This window comes from Vidua chalybeata, chromosome 1, assembly GCF_026979565.1.
Source record: "Vidua chalybeata isolate OUT-0048 chromosome 1, bVidCha1 merged haplotype, whole genome shotgun sequence".
NCBI lineage: Eukaryota > Metazoa > Chordata > Aves > Passeriformes > Viduidae > Vidua > Vidua chalybeata.
This window is the reverse complement of record NC_071530.1, coordinates 82,392,405-82,412,882: the sequence shown is the minus strand read 5'-3', so window position 1 is coordinate 82,412,882 and position 20,478 is coordinate 82,392,405. Positions and strand designations below refer to the sequence as shown.

The 20,478-nt window shown below is 38.4% G+C and overlaps 1 protein-coding gene across 2 annotated transcripts in view; it reads left to right on the top strand.

Annotated features, from left to right (window-relative positions):
* Window positions 1-20,478, top strand: part of ADCY2 (adenylate cyclase 2) — a 203,609-nt gene that overhangs the window by 119,579 nt on the left and 63,552 nt on the right. For both annotated transcript variants that reach the window (XM_053936042.1, XM_053936034.1), the window contains 6 exons: window positions 11,888-12,036; window positions 13,121-13,232; window positions 14,315-14,442; window positions 19,215-19,373; window positions 19,759-19,891; window positions 20,221-20,397. In XM_053936042.1, coding sequence (XP_053792017.1) covers window positions 11,888-12,036; window positions 13,121-13,232; window positions 14,315-14,442; window positions 19,215-19,373; window positions 19,759-19,891; window positions 20,221-20,397 — 858 coding nt within the window. The remainder of the gene's footprint in view (window positions 1-11,887; window positions 12,037-13,120; window positions 13,233-14,314; window positions 14,443-19,214; window positions 19,374-19,758; window positions 19,892-20,220; window positions 20,398-20,478) is intronic.

Genomic DNA, 20,478 nt, shown 5'->3' with positions numbered 1-20,478 from the left:
GGATGGAATAGCTGCCAGTCTCAAAAAAAAGAAAAGTTTTACTTACAGCAAAATTACTTAGAATAAGTTAGAATAACTTTACTCTCCAGCCAAGGAAAGCTCCGAATTGCTGATGAAACAGAGAAAATACCAAACTTGAAAATAAATCTCATACTGAGTCCTTGCAGAGCAGACTTTCCTACAGCCTTCTTCTAGAAAGCCCTTCTGCTTGCAGTGGCTTCCATCACTGAAACATCCTCAGCAAGCCCTATCAGTGTCTCTAGGAAATATTTCTGTCAACAAAGTGGGAAATGCTGAAGTCGGGTGCACTGCAGCAGAGTAATATCACACTTTGTTCTTTTTCCCTGATTGCTCCATCCAGTCTTCTGAAAGGTTCTTTCTGCTGCGGCTCTAAGTGGCTCTCATTTAAATGGATCCACCTGACTCAGAGTGAAGCATTCCCTTGTAGGGGGCAAGAAAAAAAAAAGGTAGTTTTATTTTTTTTTTTTAACTGATATTGCAACCGGCAAACAAGCAAGTTCTGCAATGATCCAATCTGAATATGTAGGATGGCCCTGATTCATCAGAGCACATCTGAGTATTGAGCATATGTTCTGTAGTTTCTTGGCAGGACTCAGTATTTGAAATGTTGCTAGATTGTGCTGGATGTGGCAGTGCCAGTGCTGCTAAAGACAGCTATGAGGCTCCGTGGGGAGGAAAATATTTTGAGGTGCACCTTGGACTCAGGATTGAAAAAGAAATCAGTTCCCTCTTGCTTATTAATAAAAATAGTGTGCTAACAAAAAATCAAAAAGAATATTTTATAGCATTTCTTAAAATAAGTGGCTGAAAACATATAGCAGTCTCATATTTTGACTACTTTCTTCAAAATTATGTAATGTAAATGGTGAGAACAGCAATGCCAGTCTAAAAAGGAAGTACATAATCTGTAGCTGTTGCTAATATCATACAGAAAGAGTTTTCAAGCAGTAAAAAAAAAAATTACCAAGAGGACTGGAGCAGGAATTAAATATGAAAATAAATGTTACATAAAGATGTACATTTTTTGTTCTTTATTCCTTTCTAGGAATTACAGTTCCTGTAGCTTAAACAGTTGGTATTATGTGCCTGTATGCTGAGGTTTCAGTGATGAATAACAAATTTTGATACTGTGAATTACATGGTAAAATATTACCAGTTTAGTATATATTACCTTCTGGTTTCTTTTAATTTTGTCTCTTTGAACAGCAACACAATACTAATTGTCAACATATTTTTCTGATGGATATATCTGTTAATCCATTTTTAAAATGCAGTGTTTTAAAAGGAATCAAATTACATAAAGGCATGGAGCATATTGATGATGTATGCTGGAAATAACCAAAACCAGTGATGGGTAAAAAAAGTCACAAACTATTTCCAAATTTCTAGAAAGTTTGGAAGCCATTTAAGTGCAGTGATCATAGATTAGATTTCATTAATCCATAGCATATCTGCCATTACAAATAACTGCCAAAATCAATCAGCTGCAGCTATGGTATTTTTTTTTTTACAGTATGCATCTTCACATGTACAAACATGCAGGCGTCAGTGTGTAAACCAGGATTCCAAAACAAGGGACATAGAATATGGAATTGGTAAGATTTTTAACCCTTCAGCATGTGAGACCAAGAATTCAGACACAGCCCTAATCCCTCAAGGAGACAAACTGGGCCCCATCTTTTGCTGTGCTGAAGGACATTTGCCAAATGTCTCCACTGGATTGCACATCTCATGAGAGAGAAAGAGGAAGCAAAGCAGCCTTTGTGCAGGAGCCTGGAGATTAGGGAATTCACCTGGAGCACTGCAGAAACAGGAAATCTAGTACTTGCTTCAGTGATTTTTTAAAAGGTTTCATTGTGGAGCAAATTAGTTCCACCTGAAAAGGCTGCTAGGGCTCTGCCTCATGCTCACTGATAAGCATTTCTCTGTGGAGATGGGAAGAGACTTGAGGTCTCACTTTGGAGAGGGCTGTTTTGATGAAGGTTTGCACATGGGGAACACTGTTTAACCTGTGGATCTCCTGTTAAAGCTTGAAAACCTCCGGAGCTGACACCCTGTTTCTGTACCACTGGCCACTGTGGCTTTCTGTGGAGCCTGTGTTGGTGGCCACAGGTTGCAGGGGGCTGAGGTGGTGAGCTGGAGGAGGGGTCATTGTGAATCACTTCATGTCTGCCAAAGCTGCCTCCAGCCTACCGTGGGGCATATGAAACAGTCATGGAAAAAGCCTGCTTTGTGTACACAATCTTAGCTATTTGGCATCAAAAAGTTACCTAACTAGGGACCAAAGGTGCCCCTGCCCAAACACAGTTCAGAAGGAAACAGGCAGCTTCTGGAGGCTGGAGACGAGCTGATCTGTGCAGAGGACTCTCTCCACCCAAACAAGGTACCCTCGCCCCTGAGGAGCTGTGGCACATGGACAATCTATGCTGGAGCAGGGACACACCAGAGGGCACTGCTGGCCATCAGTGTTCGAGGCTGGATCAGAGATGTGGAGGACAAGGGCAGCAGAAACCCTTAATCATAGAGCAGCAAAAGTGGTTAAGCAAACAGTGACAGAAAGAAACTATCACACATTTGCTATCTCAGCTTCCTACCCTGCCTGCCACCTCAGCACAGGAATTTTGATGGACAGAGCAAAAAGAGGGAAAACTGAGGCCAGGAAGTTCAGAGCATAGATGGTTAAGTGTCTATCTCAGTGTTCATCTTCATTGTTTTGGTTTTTAAGTTTTTTTTTTTTTCAAAACTGCAATCAGCAGTGAGAGGTTTGTTTTTGTTTACAGTAAATTAATTTTATTAAAATTACCTGACTGCAGACTGTTTTGCCCACAACAGAGATCCAAGCACATTAAGGTGCCTCCTTCCAGCCTGGAGCTAATGACCTGGTGGCTCTCTGTGCAGAATCATAAACAGCACCCTCTTCTGGGAATTTTCTTCTTATGTGGCTTCCTCCTGCAGATCTAATTTTTTCTCAGTTGCATTTTTAGGATTCCAATTTTCTCAATGCATTGCACACACAGACAGTGTCCCAGGAGGACAGGCTTTTCCTAGGTGACAAGGCACTTCAGGGTCTGGTAGTTACCATTCCTGTCTTTCTGTGATTCAGCCTGAGTTCCTGTCTGCAAACTTACATGTGTAAGTACATCTGGAACGTACCACAGGAAACACTTCCAAAATTGTACACACAGTAACATGGAAAATGTTCAGAAAATAAAATGTACAGAATAAAATTCAGAAAATATTTAGAAAATGAAACCAGGCTAATTCTGAAAGCTTTAACCCTTGCTATGATTTATGCTAAATTCTGTTTTGTGGTTAGGCCTGGTAATGAGTGTTAATTACTAGTTTAGCATGTATCTGCTTTACAGTAAGTTGTTGCTTTTCTTCCCTGGTCAGATTCCTCAAAATAAAGAGAATTGGTTTTCAGAAGTCTGTTTATATTGTTTTTTGTTTTTTTTTCAGGGGGAGCAAAGTTTTTCATTGAAAACTTTCTATCTTTAGTAGCTGGTGAATATAATCGTTAAAGAGCAGTTGGGAGATTTCTACAAGAAACTGTCACTCCTGAGATGGAAATATAATGCAAACCATACTTGTTCCCTTTTATTTAGACCATTGTCAGGAAACAAGAGGTCTGCTTTATCAATGCAGTAACAGCATACACCCTCCAGACATCTGCCTGTTCTTTGATTTCCACCTAGTGTGAGTCAGCCTCCTCTGTCTTCAAGGCTAGGAAGTGAGCTGTTGAATAAATAGTGGTGCTCAGAAAAGAGGTGTTAAAGTATACAGCTTGCAACATTAAAATTTATCATCACTGTTTCACAAGAAGTACCACAGCTCCTTACTGTAGGCTCACTTTTCATTAATTATGGGTGAAATAAACTCTTACTTCTACTTGAATAAACTTTTATCTCTATTTGAACTGGCTGTTTTATGGGCCAAAACTATGTTTAACTACTTCCACTCTTGACAAAGATTGACTGTTTTGATGTATTTCTATTGCTGTGTGGCTCTACTTCTCAGTGCTCTTGTCTGACCCACTTTTAAGTGTTTTTGAGCTCCTGACAAGTGCAGCTAGGTACCTGATAAGAATCTTTATTCTTAAAAATCTAGATTTTGATCTTTATTCTGTGTGGTGAGTAACATTTGGTCACTCAAATGTATGCTATCTGTAGACTATCCAGTAAAATATTAGCAAATCACCAGTGAAATACAGAAAGAAATCCATTCTTGCATGTTTACTTGGCAATCTGTAAGCAGATGGCTAAAACACAAGAGGCAATGTCAAAGGTAAAAACTATCAGTTTCATGCTATCTAGAAGGCTGTGGAGGAGTGATGCTGTCAATGTGCTTCAGATATGATCTTCTAACTTAAATGCAGTGCTGTGCCTTAGAAGTGCTTTTGGTTTTGCTTTGGATTTGATGCTTTTAACCACAAGGTTTGGCTCTGAACTGGGCAGATGAACAGGAAGCTTTGGTCTTTGAAAAAGTTACCTTTCAAGCAGTACTCTTGAATATCTTCCCTGACATGTCTCATAGATGGCTTGGAAGAAGGAAAATATGCAAAAAGAGAGATGGATTTGGTTTTCTTCATTTTTGTTGAAAACATAACAAAATTCTTCTCATCAGAATGTGAAGTGAGTTGTACCAGAGTGAAATAGTTTATTGTTTAAAAGAATGGTATTGAGTAATTGCCAGCACTATAATACTTCACCTCTATTAAAGACTGATACAGTAATAAACTCATCAAACTGATTCTTTGCAAAATGCTGCTTCTGTCTGTTCATCAGTTCTTGAAATATATGAAATTTAGAGCAAGAATTAACACGATCAGACAGAAACAAACCTTGAAATCCTGTCAGTTAATTAGGCAGGTCTGGCTGTGTATGTTGGTGTGTTCTCTTTTACTCTATTGTTGTGCTGTTTGGTGACTCGTCACTTGAAAAGCCCCAGGATAGGTGCGCTTTCTGAAGGTGTAGTGAACATCATCTGCAAAATTAGTCATAAACAGGCTGCATATGCAAATTGTAATCTATGCATAAACATTAAACATCCCCTAGGTTCTGTGAAGGAATTTGTCTTTGCCAAATATGTGGTAAGCCTGTGAATCTAAATGAGCTTTCAGTCCCCTACATTGAAACAGTGGTGGTGCTTTTGTGTAGCTTTAGTATTTTTTTGATGTGGAGGTGACTGGTGAGATGGCAGCTCTACACTCCCAGAGCTACTCTACAGCAAACGAGCTGGGCACACTGAGGGTGCACAGTGCTGAATATTTAGCTTGCAAACCCTTGCCTTAAACTGACAGCCTGCATTGGATTTACTGCTCTTTGTGAAGTGACCGAGTCACTCCAATGGCAAAATTATTTGAAGACAACTGTCCCCTTTCTGAAGGCAATGACTGGAGCTCAGGGACTGAGTGGGGAGGGCAGAGCCTCTTCCCAGGCAGAGGTTCCCAGGCAGCACTGTGGGAGCAGATCCCTGTCTGGCACCGACCTCGGCCTCACCCTGGCTCTGGTCCAGTCCCAGCACCTGGGTGGACACAGCTCATCACCATCTGAGCTCATGACCTTTCAACTGCCTTGGGCCTGAAAACTGGCAACCCCCACTTGGGGGTTCCTCCTATTCTCACAGGAGCAGCTCCTGGACAGCTACAGCTTGTCTTCGGCAGAATGAACTCATGAGGGCATTTGCATTTCATGCCTGGGGAACTAGTGAGGAATGAGAGGATGGTGCTTTCATTTCCCTTGTGCGTGTGTTGATATTCTGGTGTTGGTATTGTAGCTCCTGGCATTGCACACTTGAAATTTCACCAAAAGGGTCATGAAAACAAAAAGCTTTATGGTACTGTGCTTGGGGAAAAACTCATTTTCCAAGGAGAAAAAAAAAAATCAGAAATTAATGTTGTTAGCAGTGCGGGGGGAGGGGGTGGCATTTACGAGAACAGATGAGTACAGATGACAGTTCATAGTTCTGCCATCAGGAAATATGTTATCTGTGTCATAAGGCCTGTATTAGCCACAAGCAAAAGCAGCAACTAGATATATAAAAAAAATCAAAATTACAAGAGATGTGATATGTAGGAGATTTCTAGATGTAGTGAGAAATCCTTGATCCTTGTCTGGTTTTGTCAAGGCCAATGAAAGTGCTTTGGAAGTTTTCCAGGAAAAATGCCATCATAACCAAGGAAGGGGCTGCCACTAGATAGAAAAAGTATAAACAATCAGTATGAAATAAAAGGTGCTGTTGTGATGGGATTGTATTTGGAAAGAAATAGAATGATGCACTCAACAGTTTGGTAGGAAATCAAGTCATAAGAAAGTGTTTTTTAGTATTTAACGGGTACAGGTTTGGGTTAAGTAACTTTGCATAATCAAAAGATTTCAGTGATGTTCAACATAAAAGTACTGATGCTTCCCAGCAAGAAAGCACAGCCTAATAGATTTTGAGTGGAGTAACTGGAAGTTGTCACTGGAGATGTTCAATGAACTGGCATGTGTATTATGTTCTGCAAGAAGCTCATCTCATTGTTTATGCTATTATGTATTTTTTTAATGATCTAGGAGGTATGTGAAGACATTCACAGTCAATAATTTTTGCAGAAAATGTAAATACTGATCTGATAATAAATACCATAATATTGAATACTTTGTAAACAATATTAATCAATAGTGTTTTTTGTAACTTTCTGAAGAGACATAATTCTGAAAGAGTATGGGCCATAGCTAGGATATTGTAAGGCTGCAACTTCGTACAATATTTTGGAGAAAATAGGAGACATGGAACAGCAGACAGGAAACTCCGGGGATGTTACAACAGAAGGTTGCACAGAGTAAGTCATGGACATACTGAGGGAAATAAATGTATGCATGTCTTTGTTCACTGGAGCAAAATGTTAGGATTTGTGTCAAGAAACCCTTAAGAATGCTTGAAGCTTGTTGAGGATTTTGAGAGGAGATGTAGAAAATACTTAGGAGGAGGAGATTTTTACACCTAAGTCTGTTTACCTGATCAAAAAGACAGTTACCTGTGTTTACAGATATAAGAGTAAGGACATTAATCTTGAGCTGAGAATGATATAACAGGTCCAACGCTTCAAAGTAAGAAATACAGAACACATTTTTAACAGTTTTTAACAGTTCAGATGGTCAACCACTAGAAGTTGGTGAATTCTCCGTCTCTCAATGTCTCTGTAGTCAAGATTGAATACCTTTCTTGTTGTGTATAAGTAAAATGAATGTATTGGCTTCAGCCAAAGTAATGAGATTGATGGAGGTTATTAACATAGGCTAAATTTAAGGAGATAGTGGGACATAATTTTTAGGAACTTTCTCATCTCTCACTTAGAAGTCCAAGTTAGCTTTAAGAAAAAACAATTTACAATTCTTTATTCTTGTAGGTGTGTTTTAGAGGATGATCATGATGTCTGGGTTAACAGTACGGTACTTAGACAAATACCCTCTAGATGACCATCTCTATCAACTCTTGACCGTTCCATCATGCTGTGATGAGGAATCAGAAAATTCATTTATTTTAGGTTATTTTTTATACATTTCAAGGGCAGCTTAAAATTTGATATTATTTGTGTTTATGTCTAAACGTTATAGTGAAGCAGGATGCGTGCATAGGCTAATTGCTTCTGGAGCTCTTACTACTGACTTACGGACCTGATTTGTCAAACTCGCTAAAGAGATTATTAGATATATGCCACAAGAATCTGAAAACAAAATCCACACCACAGAAAAGCAGAATTCAATATTCAGTGCCCTAAATGACATTGAAAGGGGCAAAAATATCTCTATGCGGGATTATAAGGACAAAAATATTCCTACAGTCCTTTACTGATCTACAAATATATAGTTTTTCTGCAGACTTCTTGAATATCAGAAAAAGCTTAACAACAAAGATGGACATTTCTTACAGTAAGACCAAAATTTGGACCTGCAGTTCTCTCCCTAAATAACAGAGAGAGAGAGAGAAAGAGAGAGAGAGAGAGAGAGAGAGAGAGAGAGAGAGAGAGAGAGAGAGAGAGAGAGAATTGCTACGTCAGGATTTCACTATTAGATTCTGTGAATTGCCTAGAAGGACAGTTTCTCTCCATTGACAGCAAGGCACAAAGTTGATTTTAATAGGGTGAGTCCTATCAGAGTACCTTTATTTTTCCTTAATGACATTTTGTTAGCTATATTATTCAAGAGATCAGACTAGGTGAAAGAATATTTGGCCTTTAAATCTATAAATGCTTACATTTATGCTCAGTAAAGCGTTGATCATGGTGTAATCTTGTACACGAGTGAATCAGTATTGGTAGTTTGCATAACAAAACAGGAATAAGCAAATATAAAAGTATTATTGCCTCAGGCCAAGAAGAGGTTGATTTGTGAAATATTCACTCTTGAAAATAACCTGTACCCAGTGTTTGAGGATATTGTGCTTGTTTGCTGCAGAACATGCTGTTGTATGATGTTTTGTGAGATACTCACATGCAGCTGCCACCTTGCAGAAAACAGCACAATGCTATGTTCTTTAACTGAGCTCTGCCAACTTATTCTAGCTAAGAAAGCAACCAGAGTTTATCAAGCTTTAGAGGAGTGATGTGTAACTAAGTATCACTGCTAAAGTCATCTGTATGTTTCAGGGAAAATTCTGACAAAGAGATCACTTGGATGTGAGAGATTGAGAGAACAGGAACTCAAATAACAGTTTGACATATATCACAGACAATCTTCAGCTGGAGAACCCAGGGGGGATGCCTACTTGCTGTCCTTCTAGTGGGGTCCGGGTGGAGAAGAGAGAAGTACTTAACATACAGTATTGAAAGGCACTTTAATGTTGTATTCAGTATAGGTAGTGGGCTCCATCTTTTAGCCCTAGGATTTTAAAGGTATCAGCTGGAAGTGACTTGAATGGTTGAGAGGAAAGCATAGTTCCAGGGAATAAGTCAGGAAGCAGTCTTGTGTGTATAAATCCCCTGTATAAGTTGTTAAGGTCATGTTATTAATATTCTAGGGAAGGACATTTGTGAGGAGATTTTCATTATTGTCATAGGACAGCAGTTTCACCAGAAGCAGGTATTCTTATTTTCAGTCTGAAGACTTTTAAGTGGTACCTCTTGACCTGCATTCAGAATTATTTCAGCTTTTTTCTTACAGACTGTAGTTCTTAAAGTGGCTTCTCTGTCTACTACAAATAAGGAAGATTTTTGTCTAAAAGTCAGTGTCTTGTATCTCAGTTCAACTAGTTTTGATGTGTAGATTTTCTGTCCTTTTGAGAGAATAGTACAGAATGGAATGTATTACCAAATATAAAGCCAGCATAAGCAGCAGTCTTGATTTGTGGTGTTCCTTGCACTGTTCCAGTCTGCAGGAGTTTCAGTGCAGAACGTCATGCACTGCAAGCTGATCAGTAAGTGGTTTTGATCCTTCCACTGTGCTCTTTTGAGCCAACAGCAATGACAAAACAGGCAGGAAGAGGTGTTCTCATGTGATTTGCATTTCTTAGGATCTTCAGCTGACCAGACCAGCCGCAGTGTTTATCAGTAGTTGAGATTCACCTTCTTTCACAGCTGTCTTTTAGTGAAAGAAATGAAAATGAACAATCCACATTATCACACAAGGAATAACGTCAGGACTGAAGTGTGAATGCTTGCAGCCTGGAGGATGGAGAGGGTGGCTGAAGGCTGTATGTGCACCTGGGTGTGGCAAGGTGTTCTACAGTGTGCTTCACCAATTGCAGTTCTCTAAAGCAACCTCTGGTTGCAGCCTTCTCTTTTGTACAGTGAAAATGGAGGAAGAAAAACGTTCTTTGGAGGGAATTCTGGTGTAGTGAACAGCTTCATCAGGATGTTTAAGCAGAATGAATAGTGGGCTGGCCTGAAGAAAAAAAGAAGGGGAAATATTCCATCTCTCCTGATTTTCCCTACAAAATGAGGGCATTCTGTTTTCCTTTTCCTCATATGATTCTTTAGCTTGTAGTTGACTTTATCCTGCTTTCTATGAAAACTTTTTCTCTTGGTTATTTTTCTTGCTTCCTTGAAAACATTTGTTGCTTTATGACCTTTTACCATCCTTTCTGAGTTTCAAAGATGTAAGCAGTAACCTGGACATTGAGTGTCTGCATCACTCTGTGTCTGGAATCATAACAGTCAAAGGAAGATAGTGAACCAGCTTGCATTTACAAACCATGGTATAAAAGGAGTATAGTGATGTAAAATTGTAGCTAAGAGCACTCACCTCTCCATTAACTCTGTAATTACAGTTGTTAACAAGTCTGAACAATCCTGTACTGTTAGATAAAGAGCAACCTGGAAGAGCAGGTTTTCATTATGGAAAAAATTGATTGGTTGTACAGATATTATTCACAAGTTAGCAAAATACCTCCACCAAGGAGCAGTGGAAGTGAAACACTGCCAGTGAACAAAAGCAATGAAAATACCCCGGTCTCTTGGATGTGGACTTGCTAAAATGCTTAAACATACTAAATTAATCTTGCATTTAAGAAATAAATTATTAGTTCAATATTAATTAGCAGCAAAGCAAGATTCTGTCTTGATTCACTGCAATAGAAGTTTTTTGCCAAATATGTGCATGCAGGATCAGTTTCACAGGGCCTCGTGTTACTGAATGCTATGCTTAAAAGTGCACATATGCTATGAGGAATGTGAATTTGTCACTATCTTTGACAGAGACAGATAGCCAAGGTTGCTGCAAGTATCAGAAGAGTTTATAGCCCCGTTATTGCCTTGCTCTACTCAAGGTCATCAGACCTGAACAGGAATAATTATACTAGGCAGAGGATTGGATTAATGGCTACCCTTCTTCTGGTACCTTCATGAACAGAACTGCTAAGTCTGCGAAAATACTCTTGTTAACCAAAGAGCATGCATCATTCTGAGTAGCACCTGAGAATCATGCACATTTTGAGGTCAGCATCTTTTCTGGTGTAGCTGTTTCTCTCTCTGACTCTGTTAGGGGCTTTTTCAGATGCCTTCCCCCTCTTCACTGGTTCAGGCTTCTGGTTTTCATCCTTAGCCAGATGGAGTCTCTCCTGTCTGCCTGTCAGAAAATGGGAAATTCTTGTTCAGTTTCAAGATGGAATATGATAAAGCAAGAAGGATTTTTTTTTTTTTGCAGAGTTCTTGTTGACCTGATTACCAGTGAATCAGGAAATCAGTCTAAAGCTGTCACAGGTGAAATGGTCAAAATGGAAGTGTCAGAGAGCTTTAGAAGAGGAAGACCATAATATCAAATGAAGAGGAAGACCCTAATACCAAATGATGAGGAAAAATATGTAGGGTTTGGATTTTTTTAGTATTCCATATGCATTTAGGTTAATTAGAAAAGAAATTGTCAAATGCCATATTAAAGGAGAGAGTACCTATCAAAATGCTTTGCATAAGTTCAGCATTTTCAGCATATTCTGTGTATTTTATTTTCAGTCTAACTGCTAAAATTATGGCAGAGCATTTAAAATGCATGAAAGAAAAAAAGAAAGATGTTGCTTATTTCTGCTTGAATGAGACTGCATTTCCGTGAATGTCTCCTGGACTGGCCTTGTGACTCTTGTTTTGTTTGCTGCATCCTACTCAGATATTGAATAGATTCCTGTAGATAACATCATCAAATGTTAAGCTTATCTTAAGCTTTTTCTAATATACACAGAACCTTGAAGAAGGCAGGTATTCCTTGGAAATGTGTGTATGTCTCTGTCAGACTCCTCAAGATGCTGATTAACTTTGGAGTTCCTACCAGGCCTGAGTGCAAGGCCTCATCAAAATGTTCTGTGGTATTGACAATAGGTGTGCCTTGCACAGTATTGATGCCATACTGAATTTATTCTCCTTAAAAAAAACTGTGGATTTCATTTTGAATTTTAGGAGCGTCTTCTACTTTCTTTACTGCCTGCTCACATTGCCATGGAAATGAAAGCAGAGATCATTCAGAGGTTACAAGGTCCAAAGGCAGGCCAGCTGGAAAACACCAACAACTTCCACAATTTGTATGTCAAAAGGCACACCAATGTAAGGTATTGTACTGTAATAAAATGTATCAACAACATTTAGGAAAAAAAAAATGAAAGAGTTAAGGGAGGAATTAAGAAAATATTTTTTTAAACATGCTTTTCAGCAACTTAATATGTAGCACCCCTTAAGTTGGTCGAATGCTGATAACGCTCCATTCTAGAAGAGCCACAAAGGTGTTACTATGAAGGAGTTGTTGAGAAAAAGCCACACAATAATAGGCTGTTTTTCATAATGTCTTGATTTTTCAGATTGAAGTACCAAATCCTGTTTCTGTGTATGCTAGTCAAATTTGTAATTCATGTCAGTGGTATGATTCAGATTTTGCAATTTTCTTAATTGGAACAATTTCTCAGGATTTGTATCATGTAAACAGAGGCAGCTGTATCACATATGTATTCTACACAGTACCTGAGACAAAATATTCTGCTGACAGATCTGATTATTTATTATTTAAAAATTTCTAGTAGCTGGAAAAATAAATCACTTTCATCCTGTGATTCTTTCTTTTTAACATGGTTCTTTTTCCTGTTTTTGTTTGGGGTTTTTTTGTTTGTTTTCTTGGCTTTTTTTTAATTTTATTGGAAAAGTTGGTTTGAATTATATTCTTAGAAACTGATTTATTAAAAATGTTGCAGGACTTTCGGGAAGCTCATGTTCTCTTGTGAACACAAATACTCTTTGAAACTATTATATTATAAACTATCATATTGCTATTATACTGATGATTTGTGACTTTAAAAAAATATTTCTATTTTTTCAACCCCGTAACAGATAGAGGTATAGAATATTTATAAATACCTATAAATATAGGTATGCCTATAAATGTTATACCTGTAGAGGTAATACCCATAAAGGTACATAGAGGTATATATTACCTATGAACACAACACCCATAAAGGTAAATATATGTTTACCTAGAGATGTAGTTATATTTATTGCTCTGCATTTAGTAGTGGCTGCTTTGGGTGTGGGCATATCCTTGTGAAGTCCAGGGCACTTGCTTTCAGGTTTTGCTCAGTCCAGGTCGATGGATCTGAGTGCTGCAGAAGGAAGCTGTGACCAAAATTCTGTTCCTTTCTGTTGCAGCATCTTGTACGCTGATATCGTGGGATTCACTCGCCTGGCCAGTGACTGCTCGCCAGGGGAGCTGGTGCACATGTTAAACGAGCTCTTTGGCAAGTTTGATCAGATTGCCAAGGTGGGTTGCTATGGGCTGCTGCTGTTAGTTTGAATAAGAAAGACATCTTGAAAATGGTGAGGTTTTTTTTTCCTCTTGGGGTCTTCGTGCAGCATTTCTGAGACTTTGGCAGGAAGATTGGATTTGAAACGTGTGAAGAAAACGATCTGGCTCTGGTCTGAGTGCAACAGTGCATTTCTGCCAGAGTGACAGTCTGTGAAACCCAAGATAGCTCTCTAATAGGACCAATAGGGATAGCTCATAGAGCCCAATAAGGCTTAATGGCAGATGAACACTTCTTTAAATAGATTTTTTGCAATATCAAGATTAAGAAACTCAAGATAGAAAAGTGTTAGTCAGTTTTCTGGTCTCAAAAAAATAATTTATGATACTGAAGGAGAAGAGACACAATATTGATTGAATCAATTTTAATTACTGACCACAGGCTCTTTATTACTCAAGAAAAGAATCAAATACAATTAGAATTTTTTATTCTGCTTATTTAGGTGTCATTTTTATAAAAATTAAGTCAAACTTCATGTATAAAGGTAAAATCAGAAACCTCAGAACAGATAAAAATTTCCTGTGTTCTTATTTGTTGAAAAACTATTGTCAAGTATTTTAAAAATTAAATTAAATTAAAATTAAATTTCAGTTTTTAAAAAATAAAAATCTTTACATGGCCTTAGAATATAAAGTATAGAAATACTATTCTGATTGCTAGCTTCTGGAAGCATTCCATAGTATATCTTCATAGACATAAATGAGGAAGATTACATCTTTTGATTTCATATTTCAAACAAAAAGGCTTTATTTAGATTGAGGACATGATAGTTTAGCTCAGCTCTTTATTCTCAGATGTGAACATGTTTTGCAGTGAAATTACTTCCTGCTTTTGTCCATTAAGGACCATAACTGGTGGAGGGATCAACCATACAAAACTCTCTCAGCGTTTCTGTTGTAGCAAGCCTTTCTCTATTGAAACAAGCTTTAGTAGAAGGACTTTCCTAATGTCATTTAAGGCAGTCTTTGCAACAGTAACACTTCATTTATGTATTTCAAATTGAAAGTCACTGTCTTCAATTTCCTTTTTTTTCCTCCAGGAAAATGAATGTATGAGAATTAAGATCTTAGGTGACTGCTATTACTGTGTTTCTGGACTACCTATATCTCTTCAAAATCATGCCAAGAATTGTGTGAAAATGGGACTGGACATGTGTGAAGCCATTAAGTAAGTACTAAACTTAAAAAAAAAAAAACCAAAACTTTAAAACCAGTCTTTCACTAAAATTATAGTAAAATTATAGTATATATATGTGAGCTACACTTGGCAGAAGTGTGTATCATGTAGAGGTCTGGATATCTGGGAATCCTTTGTGTGATTTATTTTTTCTAATAAGCTGGACTTTGACTTTAAAACTTGGTGTGCTCTTCTGTAAATTTAAGTTCCAATTTTTATGTTTTTGTCTAGATCACATTAACCACTGTCCATTTAGCAAAGTGAGAAATTGGCCCATCCTTGTGAGGTATATGTGTGGTGTGCACCAGATCATGAAATCGATAATGTTGAATTGTGTTGATTTTAATGACTAATGAAGTAGCCATACAAAATTATTCCTCTAATCCTTAAATGTGTGTCATTATAGTCACAAAAGGGATTTGGATTCTCATTATCTGGTCTTCTAACTCAATCCAGGATAATCACTGTATGGGTAGGTTGACTAAAGTAAATTTGGTTCTCTTCCCTTTTATGTGTTCATGGAAAAGGTGTAGTATTTTTGGAAACTAGTGTTTTGATCTCCTTGCCTTAGCAATCTTTTGTAAAACTAACCTCAGTACAGGAATCTGGTTGCTGCATTCTCTAAAATGTTGTTTCTTCATCCAAAAATGGTTGTATCTTACAAAGTGAACAAAGAAATCTAATTTTTAAATGGTACTTGGGAGAATTTCTCCTTGCCAAGCAAGATAAAAGTCTACAGATTTGGTTGCATTTCAGTTGCTTTCACTTGATGCTTTCTCTTTTTCACTTAATATCACAATTAAGCCATTTGCTTTTTTAGCATATTAGTTTTACTAGGAAGTAAAATTACCATCCCTTCTGTAGAGCAGTTGGTAAAAGGGTGTCAGTCCCAAAGTTCTGGCTCTCCATGTTTGTTGGCTTAAAAATGTCACGATTTTTTCCCCAGCCTTTGAGTAAAAATGAGAGCTTTCTGGCTTGCATTTCAAAACATCTGTGTGATGTGTGAGAAAAGTGAGTTAAAAGTATTTGCATAGAGTTTCTGATCAACCTGTTGCTTTGTTACTTAAGAGGAAAAAAATATAGGAGGTTACAGGGTGGTGGAAAAACAGCCCTAAACTTGAGCCATAAAGTGCCCTTCACAAAGAACCAAAGTATATCACACTTCATAAAGCAATGTTTTACTTGAGCTCAGAGAGCAATCTGTCAGTTCCTCACACTTCAGAACTTCCAATCTTCTCCTAAATAGCTTTCTGCTCAGGCTGCTATCAAGTAGGTTCATTGTTAAATGCTGTACAATCAGGTTCTTGGTAAGAGCAGCCTTATAGACTAGAAAATTATATGTTACTTGTAAAGCATATTCTGATCTGACTTTATAACTGTAGTCAGAAACCACAATGCTCCCATAGACAGATGCCTGATTACCACACCCTGCTTACAGAAGGAGTGAGGAATCTGTACCCTGTGTTTTCAAATCCTTTCAAAGTATTATGTCAAGTGTCGCAGCCTGCAGGTGAATGAAAATTGCTGATTATTAACCAGCTCCATATTTTGTCGTGTGATTGCTGCATCCTTGTATGGAAGCATCTCCTGACATACTTCTGTGCCCTGTAAAATGAGAAGTAGTAATACTATTGCTATTGGCAATGTGTCACTCAATATGTTTGACTTGCTCTATCTGAAATATCTTTTTTGTCAGATAGAAATTATTGTTATATTCAGTCACTGAGGTGCAAACTGCCCCCTCTGTGTAAGCTACTGAAATAAAGTCATTTGCTGTTTATATTAGGAGTTCTATATAGATTTTACCACCTGAATATAGTTTCAGTTCCAGTTCTCTTTGAAGCAAAAAAGAAAGAATTCTGCCAAATTTCCAGGTGATCTGTACTACAAAGTCTTATTCAGTCTTCTTACCTAATGTTGTGTAGCTCCATTTTGAGCAATTCAACTTTCCTATGCTATGGATTGTTCCCATGAAAACTTGGATTGTAGTCCCATTGATTAATTGCTTTGCTTCTCTGCTTTATGTTGGAACAAATCCAATGTTTCTTATAGTCTGCAGCCTGTTTGCCCAGGAGTGGGATGCTCACTTTATCAAGCCATAAATGCCAGTGCTGCCTGTGATGCTGAGAGCTGGCCACCTTAACTGGGTGCTTCAAGGACAGAGCTTATCTCTTGAGGCAAAATATTTTTGTGTGTGAATATATGTGTTGTTTCCATTCAGCTCCAACTCTACCCCCTTGTCTGTCTGGTGACTTCCTTATTTGCATGTTTCTCAGTCACACATTCTCAAAGACTTCCTTTGATTTGATAGCATGAAACAAATTCCATTTCAGAGGAAAGTGAAAGAAACTGTTGGATATAAGATGGTTATACCATTTTGAATGCTAGATACAAAATAAAAGAATTCTTTTAGGTATGATTTAATTCCTGCAGGTCTGATCCAAAAGGAAACTATGCTGTTAAAGCTGGAAATTTGCAGGGAATTAAATGCCTAAGGCTCAATGTGTTAAAGTGTGTAAGAAAGGGCTAGGTGAGTCTTAGATACCTTGGTCCAGAATTATAGATGAATATAGCTCAGGTAAAGTGTATAGATGCTTTCCTAATGACCTGAACGCTTGCTTGTATGGAGTAAAGTTGCTACAATTACCTGCAAGCTAACCATGCCTCTGAAAAATGCAGAATGCTTTCAAACTCAAATTCCACACTGCAATAGGAAAAATACAGTCTTGATGGGTATTTTGACTGCCCAGCCAGGCTGGGCACTGGGCTGTGCTGAAGGAAACCAAAGAGACAGGGTGAGCAGAAAATGAAATAAAGGTGGGAAGTTTCACATATGCTTCTGTAGGTAATGCAAACGTCCTCTGGAGATGTGATAGCCTACATTCTTGAATGCATTCAGTGTCTGCATTGTCATGGCAATTGTTCAAGGAGATCAGGAGAGAAGAAGTGGTAAGCCCTAATTTGGTCTGGAGTTACACTGCTAATTTAATGTCTCCTGTGGTTTCTTTAATTTGTGAGACAGAAGAGATGCAGTCCTGTTGCTTGCTCCTCTGCTTAAATTCTGAGAGCTTGTTATAAAGCAGACTTTATTCCGCTTGCTCTTGCTTTATTCCACAGAATATGGAAGGGTGGTCTTTTGACAAGCACTCTTAGGGGATAAATGTTCCACTTCCATTTTGACCAGTATTTTAAAACACTTTTTTCCAAAGTGCTAGGCTTGTGTCATGCTAGGCAAAGTGGTGTTTGTGATTTGCAAACTGCTTACAAAGACCATTTACAGGCAGTTCATTTTCAAGTGTGTCAGCTACACAAGAGCAGTGTAAAATGGCAATGTGAAAAGAAATACTAATAAACACTTGAGAGAGACAGATGGAATTAAAATACTTTCAGTCGTGGTCCTGTTACTTTCATTTCCTAGGAAAAAAAACACTTGAGAATTACTGCTTAAATGCAGGATTTACCATATCAAATTAGGCCTATTGCAGTATATGTTCCCTTTCAAAAAAAAAAAGAGAAAACTGTCACATTAATTCAATAATTCAGAAGGTAGAAAACTGATGATTCTTATCACTGAGATTGAAGATGTTGCTAGAACTATGCACCCAACTTGTATACAGGAGCCATTTGGTTTCCTTTTTCTGTGGTTGTTTCTTCCATTAACACCCTGAATTTCTCCAGGTGTGTGTGCACGTTCCTTATTACTGGCTAGTTTTGGGTCCACATCAATTGGGGTTTAAATACATAAATCTGGTTAAGTTATAATCTTCCCATTTCTTAGAACTGTCTAAGCCTGTAGATATCTGAATGAGTTTTATTACTCTTTACAAATGTGGTTAGGTACCCATGTGACATATGTCTGGAAATGTTCTGGTTGTTTGACCTCAGTCGCTCATCAGTGATTCAGAAGAACTGCTTCTGCAAAGATAATTGCCTATCTTAAGTGTAAGGCTCTTCTGAGATTAGGGATGGGGTGAACAGATGCTTAACTCTGTGACTGGAAAGGTTTAGATGTGGTCTGGACAGTGAGGGTAGCTTTTCATTCACTGTATAATGTTCTAGAGGGTGCAGCACTCACTAAGCATGTGGAAGGTTGTTGAGTCTGTGTTCTCCACAGCCTGAATGGCACTGAGCCCATATCCCGAAAGAGTGTACAAGCCCCAGCCTGTGGAATATCCTGAGGTGCTGTGGTTTTCTTCCTTCTTCTCAGATATGACAAATAAGAGAAGGTCTTCAATGTAAACATTGGGGTCTTTAGATGGAAGGGTGCATAACAGCAGCTCCAGACCTCCAAAAGCAGCATGTAGAACAAAACCAGTCCCTAGATTCTACCATGAGACTAAACATTTCCACTATTCATTGCAGCCCTCCCAAATAATTTCAGATGAATATAAAAGAAGGAATTTCAGACATAGACTTGAAAATTAATATTTCTACAAATTGTTGCAAATACAGATAATAGGAAAGATAATATATAATCATAGCATTAAAAGAATGGAGGCAATGCTAAGAAGAGGTAAATGTTATTACTGGTGTTACTGCTACTTTCATAGAACCATCGAATGATAGGATGTTTTGGATTGGAATGGTCCCTAAAGACCATCTAGTTCCAACTCCCCTGCCACTAGAGCAGGTTGCACTGAGCCCTATCCAACCTGGCCTTGAGCACATCCAGGGGTGTGCCATCCACATAATTTGACTAGTAAATTAAAAGAAAGCCAAGGGCCTACAATGTATATTAACAAAGACTTTATTCTCAATCGCAGGAAAGTGAGAGATGCGACTGGAGTGGACATTAACATGCGCGTAGGAGTGCACTCCGGGAACGTGCTCTGCGGCGTTATTGGGCTGCAGAAGTGGCAGTACGATGTGTGGTCCCATGATGTTACCCTGGCCAATCACATGGAAGCTGGGGGAGTCCCAGGGTAAGAGTCTTCTCCGTTAACCTTCGGACACGTGGATTTTTCAGTCATGGAAAAATGCATAGGCAACGTGTCTTAAGCCATCAGCCTTCATGGAGATGCCTGAACTAATTCTTAGGTGCTGTCTTGAGGGAAAAAAAAAAAAAAACCACAACCAAAACTGGGGCACTCAGTATTTCCTCTGATTTAAGGAGCATTTTTTTTCTGGATGGAAACCTTTCGATTTATGCCCATTAGAATTTTTAAAATTTAGATTAGAGAGACTGCAAAAGAAGTGAGCAGCAAATAAAAGGTGTATCCAAAAGCAAGCAAAAAAGGTTGATCAGGTTTAAATTATGCTTTTGATCAGTATCTGTGACTTTGTCCTTCTTTTAAAATATTATTTCAGTCGTGTTCACATCACCTCAGTCACCTTGGCACATTTGAATGGAGCTTACAAAGTGGAAGATGGGGACGGAGATGTGAGGGACCCATATCTGAAAGAGCATAATGTTAAGACTTACTTTGTAATCAATCCTAAGGTTAGTAGTACTTTTATTTTGTGGCCAGTCATACTTGTTTTTGAGCAGGACCACTAATCTCTTTATTGAATAATTCACTACAATAAGATATTGATCAGGACTGTTACTGATGCCTACAAATATATCATGTTTGCAGTGCAAATGTTTCCCGTTCTTCAGAAATAAGTCTCTGGTGTTTCCCAGCAATATCATTAAGAATTGCAGGTTCTTAGCATCTCTCCATTTATAAATCCCTTATCAAAGAGATCTGTGGTGCTAGATGATGCACTGCTGCTTCAAAAGGTCGTGAACACAAAGGCTGACATCACCTTTTGTCCTCTGTCAACCAGGGAGAGAAGCGAAGCCCTCAGCACCACATTCGGCCTCGGCATACTCTGGATGGAGCCAAAATGAGAGCTTCCGTCCGCATGACCCGGTACCTGGAATCCTGGGGAGCAGCCAAGCCATTTGCACACTTGCACCACAGGGACAGCATGACCACTGAAAATGGCAAGATAAGCACAACAGTAGGGGCCTACTTATGTCATTTCGTACAATATAGCAATATTTGAAAGGAAAAAGCTGCTCACTGCTGAATACCTGGTTAT